This window comes from Sparus aurata, chromosome 19 (genome assembly GCF_900880675.1).
Source record: "Sparus aurata chromosome 19, fSpaAur1.1, whole genome shotgun sequence".
NCBI classification, from domain to species: Eukaryota; Metazoa; Chordata; class Actinopteri; order Spariformes; family Sparidae; genus Sparus; species Sparus aurata.
This window is the reverse complement of record NC_044205.1, coordinates 1864414-1870413: the sequence shown is the minus strand read 5'-3', so window position 1 is coordinate 1870413 and position 6000 is coordinate 1864414. Positions and strand designations below refer to the sequence as shown.

The 6000-nt window shown below is 40.6% G+C and overlaps 1 protein-coding gene across 2 annotated transcripts in view; it reads left to right on the top strand.

The window, feature by feature from the left end:
• Positions 1–2313: 2313 nt before the first annotated feature.
• Positions 2314–6000, top strand: part of snx7 (sorting nexin 7) — a 148624-nt gene continuing 144937 nt past the window's right edge. For both annotated transcript variants that reach the window (XM_030397671.1, XM_030397670.1), the window contains exon 1: positions 2314–2499. In XM_030397671.1, coding sequence (XP_030253531.1) covers positions 2338–2499 — 162 coding nt within the window. In that variant the 5' untranslated portion in view covers positions 2314–2337. The remainder of the gene's footprint in view (positions 2500–6000) is intronic.

The following is a 6000-nucleotide window of genomic DNA, read 5'->3' as shown; positions in this document are numbered from 1 at the left end:
AAATGATGAAGTTATGATATTTGATATCTAAAAGGTCAGGGGTTAAATGCACTGTGATGTCTTAACATTCTGCAAAAAAATGTCTTGCTCTTGTTCAGCCGCACAGCCTTGATGCTGTATTTCTACATTAAAACGATGTATTAGAGTAAAGTGATTTCATTTTATTATTTTACCAGACTCTTCTACTTGTTCTCATACTTGTTTTTCCTCATTACTGATAATGATCTGTTGAAATTTGCTCATTTATAGTCCAATAGTCATCTCCAAAATGTTGTTTCAATATTGTTATTGAGCCATTTGGTTCAGAATAAATTTGATATTTGATGTTGTGGTCTAGTCCTTGCATTTAGGAAGTGCTTTTGAGAAGATTTTAAAATATCCACACATAGTTTGTATTTGAATATAGTCTCCTTTTTATGCTATATTGTCCAGCCCTGAGTCCGACCTTTTACCATAGGACATACTATGCACACGAAGAGGCGGGCAGAACACTGATGTACATGTTATGTGTGAAAGAAGAAGAATATTTCAGTATTTCAAAAGTTGTTGAAATACAGCAATGGTGAATAGGAAAATATATAATCTTCTAAAAAAATATCTTGCTTATACTGTAAAAAAGTTGTGTAGCCAACCAGTGAAAACTGTAGGAGGTTATTATTCCAGCCAAAACATGATCAAAACAGCCCCCAATAAAATGCTGAACTGCTGTTTTCAAACGTTTGTATGGATTAAACAAACAATATAAAGTCTGTCAATGACCGAGTTAGATAGGTGCCTGTAGATGGATTTTGTTACGTTATGATAGACATGAGAATGGTGTCAGTCTTCTCATCTGACTTCTACTGGTAAGCAAATAAGTCAACTTATTACTTTAAGTCATTGTTACCAAGGAGCCCTAAAATGATCAGAGTACTGATGGCATTGCCCTGACACCTTATTGAATTCTATGTTATTGATTGGTGCTTTTAGCTTGCTCAGATTTGACTACACAGTGCTTGGGTCTATGGAAAAAAAAAGATACAGGACTTTATGATAGTGTGACCCACTGTGTGTGATAAATTAGTTACCCCTCAGGTAAATGTGATATAGAGTTAATAATTACTGTATACCAATAGCAGGCTTACTTTGCATCTGATAGAACTAGTGCAATTGCCCGTAGGAAGCGTGCATTCCTATAGCAAAGTGGGAGGTTAAGTAGCGTTTTCATGAATGGCCAAATGAGGCTGTGTTTGAAGGTGGGATGTCAGGGATATAATTGGCTGTTTTTGACTTTTTTTGATTTTACCATTATATTTCAGCTTAAAAACTATTTACCTTGCCTTGCTTGATGTCATTATTTTAAGCACAACCTCACGTGTGTACAGTTATTTTTTCATTTTGACATACTGTATTAACAAAATGGACCTAAAGTCACAAAAAACATAAAATCAGAGTAGGAAAAAGTTAGATTTTTACTGTGAAAACCACAAATATGTTTAATGAACCAATTTTATTTAGTCTCATTAATCCACAGCAGTCAGTTTAGATGCACAGAACAGGACTGAACCGCCGACAAAATCCCGGTCCATCTTGCGCCGCTGCAGGTATAAATCTGCTTGTTTCTTAAAGTGTGTTGTGGAGGTGGGTGCAGTGATTGGCTCTGGTGCGCACATGGCTATGGTGGCTATGATTGACAATGCTAGCGGAATTTGATCTATGAAATAATTTATTAACAGTATCATTGTAGTCCAAACAAATCCGATGTTGCACACCCTTAAGCCACGCAGCAGCCAGCCAGACACACACACACACACACACACACACACACACACACACACACACCACACACACACACACACACACACACACACACACACACACAGACAGAGATTCCCTGCTTTTATAGAGAGATGTAGGTTTTTTGTTTTTGGCAGGTTCCAGGGCTGACTTGAAATCACATTTTAGGAGGAAGGACATACAGTTTCAGTGACACTGTAGTCAAAAGGTTTTACAACTCTGATAGAGGTTGCTGTGATAAATGGTGGTCAAGCCCATGTGAAAGCAAACTGTAAAGAATGTCACTCGACTGTACCATTCTGATACCTGATTTCTTTTTGGCCAACTTGAAGCCTGTAAAGCTGTTTGTGTAGAAGTGGTTCAATAAATTATACATATGGGAATGATGGTGCCTATTTTAAGACCATCTCCTTTCAAAGATTTTCATGGTTATGCGCTCTGTTGTTCACACATTATAAGTGACAGGGCTTGGAGAACTTGTGTTTTCTGTGGACATCACTGTGGGCTAACAGTAGCATCCTCTCACTGGTTCAGAACACATCCCTGGCAGATGGGAGTCCCATGCCCAACTCTCCTAGCTCCATGGTTAACCAGTACAGACTGGAGGAGGATGAGGAGGAGCAGCTGGATGCCAACACCAAAGACCTCTTCATCGACGTCGATAACCCAGAGAGCCATGTCACTGCCATTGAAACCTTCATCATGTACAGAGTCGTGACCAAGGTGAGGATATCATATTGTACATTTCTGTATGCAGAGTAGAAAACTAGTGCGAACTGGCCAATAATTTTCAGAATACTGCATATTGAATTATTCCTCTAGGCCTAAGAGTAAAGGCATTTTTTCATCTTTTTTTGGGAAATTGTTTCTAGCTCTGCTGATATTTGGGAGAGCTGCAGAGTAGTCCTGATCTGTTGCGAGCAGCAGAACAGCAGAGTCAGGAAGAAACTGCTTAATGACCATGTTCTTATTAAAGAATATCAGAAAGGCGAAATGTAATATTTGTGACTGACCTTGTTGCAATCAGGTCTGTGGCCCGAGCAGGTCACAGACCTGAAAGGCCCCTATTGAAATTGTAAGGATTATAATTAGGGCCCGAGCAGGTAAAGACCTGTGAGGTCCCTATTGTTTTTCTAATGATTATTATTATTTTTTTTTCTTTGTCCCAAATGATTGCTTTTTTCACTGCCTGAACATGGATGAAAACGCGATTTTATTTGGCAAACACATCAGTCTTGATGAAAAATTTTATAATCATCGTCGTGAATTTTTACCTCTCATAATCAAGATCATTTTTGATTTCCTAAAAGGGCAATTTCATTGATTTGCACCACAATTTGCACATCTCTGGACTGTCGCTGACAGAACGCTTTGCAAAGAAAGTGCCGATTCAACACAAGACCAAAGTTAGGAATTGATACATTTTTGAAGAAACATGCGAAAACAGGAAGTGTTGAATATCTCCACATTGGTCTGTCCGATTGACATGAAACTTGGGTCGTACATTAACACATTCCATTTAGGCTCCGTGCAAAATTTGGTGACATGACCACTTGATGGCGCTCTTACACTTCGAAATATTTATAGCTGAACACGGCTTGGTCGATTAAGAAGAAACTTGGTACAATTGTTGCCCATGGTCCCCTGAGGTTGGCTGAAGAAGGGGTCACCAATCCGTCCCCAGGTGGCCCTCTGGTGGCCATCTAAATACATTTTTGATAAAGTGACCCAAACCATAACAATGAACCAAAATTTTATTCATGTAGTTGGTAACAGACTAGTGCCAGTAGCTCAACCACCAAAAATGACATGTGTCCACCAGCAGGTGGCGATATAAACAGGGCAAACGTGTTTTGGCTGATAACTCCCACATACTATCTTGCATATTCAAAAATATATCCTTATATCCACGCATTCTCTGAATTGAGCTGAATCTCCTGATATAGGCCACGCCAATTTCCGTTGATATTTTTCATCTGCAAAATTGCGAAATGTGGGGCTTCACCAGTTTTCATCTCCTCATAGTCCGTTTGGCCGATGTGCACAAAAATTTGCACATGGCATCTGTTGACACTCCTGATGAAATCGTGTACATGAAACCGATATGTACCAAAATCAATGAGCATGTATATCATGACCAGATGAACAAAAAATCCTATCGGACCAATACCTCAAACCCAGCAGGAAGTCAGACATTGTCAATTGAATGGTCACTTTTTGTGACTAGAAAAAATCACACAAGAAATGTCGTGAGAAGTGAGAAAATAGCTTAGGTTACCCACTACAAAAGCCTCCTTATTCAGGATTTTCACCTGATTCATGGTTTACAGATTTCTACAATGCCGTACATTCAGGCTTTCTCCACTAGAGGGCAGTGCTGCCTTGCTAACCATGGCAAACCTCTGTTGAAGAGTCTGTAGGTTAGCACTGTGTAGTCCTCTCATTATTGGTTCTTTATGTAGATTGCAGGGAGTTCTTCTGACTTCAGCGTACATTATTTAATACTGGCAGGAGCAGGCCAGTCAAATTTATAAAGGAACAACTTCCTCATTCCGATCTGGACAAAATTCATATGTTTGACCAGAGTCCAGCCCTGAACACATAGGCCAATATACAGTCATAGTCAAATCGCCACATGTTGGACACAGTAAATGACATTTAATCCCTTCCTGCACTGTCCAGCCAATGGGTCCTGGTACACGGCGCCCCCCTGACGGCAGCATGCCCTGACGCGCGTGGACTACCAGGGCCTGTTCATCACTGCTTGCAGCTTTAATTCTGGCTTTAGATCTCATGCAGATTCAGTTTATTCACCACCACTCATTGTGAAGCACTGGAAAAAAACAGTGCTACGCAGCATAAACATCGGTAAGACGATAATTTGACTGTCACAAATGGCTGACCAGCAGTCACCTACAGTCTGCTGTGCAAATTGCTTATTACTACCAATAATCATTATCAAGATTTAAGCTATTTATTCATTTTTGCATCACACTATTACACACATTACTCCCTACCCACTCTACAGTGGGTGATTAAAACTGCCCAGAAGATCATTCGTAACCATCTACAGAGCAACGACGACGACGACGATGATGATGATGATGATGATGCAAGCAGCGATGCACGGGCCCAAGCAGTCCTCACGTGTTGGGGCATTTTGGTGATTTTGCGAATGGAAATTTACTGCAAAAGTGGCCGTGGCCGACATCACACAATTCAGCTCAATTCAGGTAACACGTAGATGTAAGGTTTAAAAATGTGCAATATATTATGTGGAAATCATGGTCCAAAAAACCTTTTGTGTTGATAATGGCACCACCTGCTGGTCATTTCTGGTGTGTGAGTTACAGGGGCCAGTCTGTACCACCCCTTTATTTCATTGACGTAACTGTTATGGTGCGGGCACAGTGCCAAACATAAAATTAAAGCTGCAAGCAGCGATGAACGGGTCCTTGCAGTCCACGCGTGTTGGGGCATGCTGCCGTCGGGGTGTGCCACGTAGACGTATTCAGGGCAACGCCCTCTACATGTTTGAGCAGTTTTGAGTAGATGGCAAATTGTATGTAGAAGTTATAATGACTTGATGGTTTTATGGCTTAGCATGAAATGGACTGCACCACCACGGCCACTAGGTGTGACGTAGGGGAAAGCTTTTGATAAGTTTTGTCCTCAGATGGTACTTGCAAAGTTTGGTGCAAATTGGTGAAATGGCCTAGGAGGAGTTGGAAAAAGTATGTTTTTCATTTTTGGCGATTTTGTGAATGGAAATTTACCGCTAAAGTTGCAGTGGCCTACTTGACACAATTTAGTTGAATTTAGGGAACACGTAGATATAAGGTTTAAAAATATTGGCTGGGGAGTTATTTAGCACCACCTGCTGATCGTTTTTGGTGTCAGTTACAGGGGCCAGTCTATACCACGCCTATGAATTTCATTGACATGATAGTTAGGGTGTGGGCACAGTGGCAAATATTTCATTGGACTGCCACCAGAGCGCCACCTAGAGGCGGATTGGTAACAGTTTTGTCAGCTGTCCTCAGGATGGCATTGGCAAAAATTGTACCAAGTTTTGTCTTAATCCGACCAACCGGCGTTGAGATATAAAGTACTTGAATTTTAAGAGTGAAAATTTCTACACAGAGCCTTAGTGGCTCATGGGGAAGTAGTCACCTGAGTTTCATGTCATTGAGACAGAAGAATGTGGTGATATGCAACACTTTG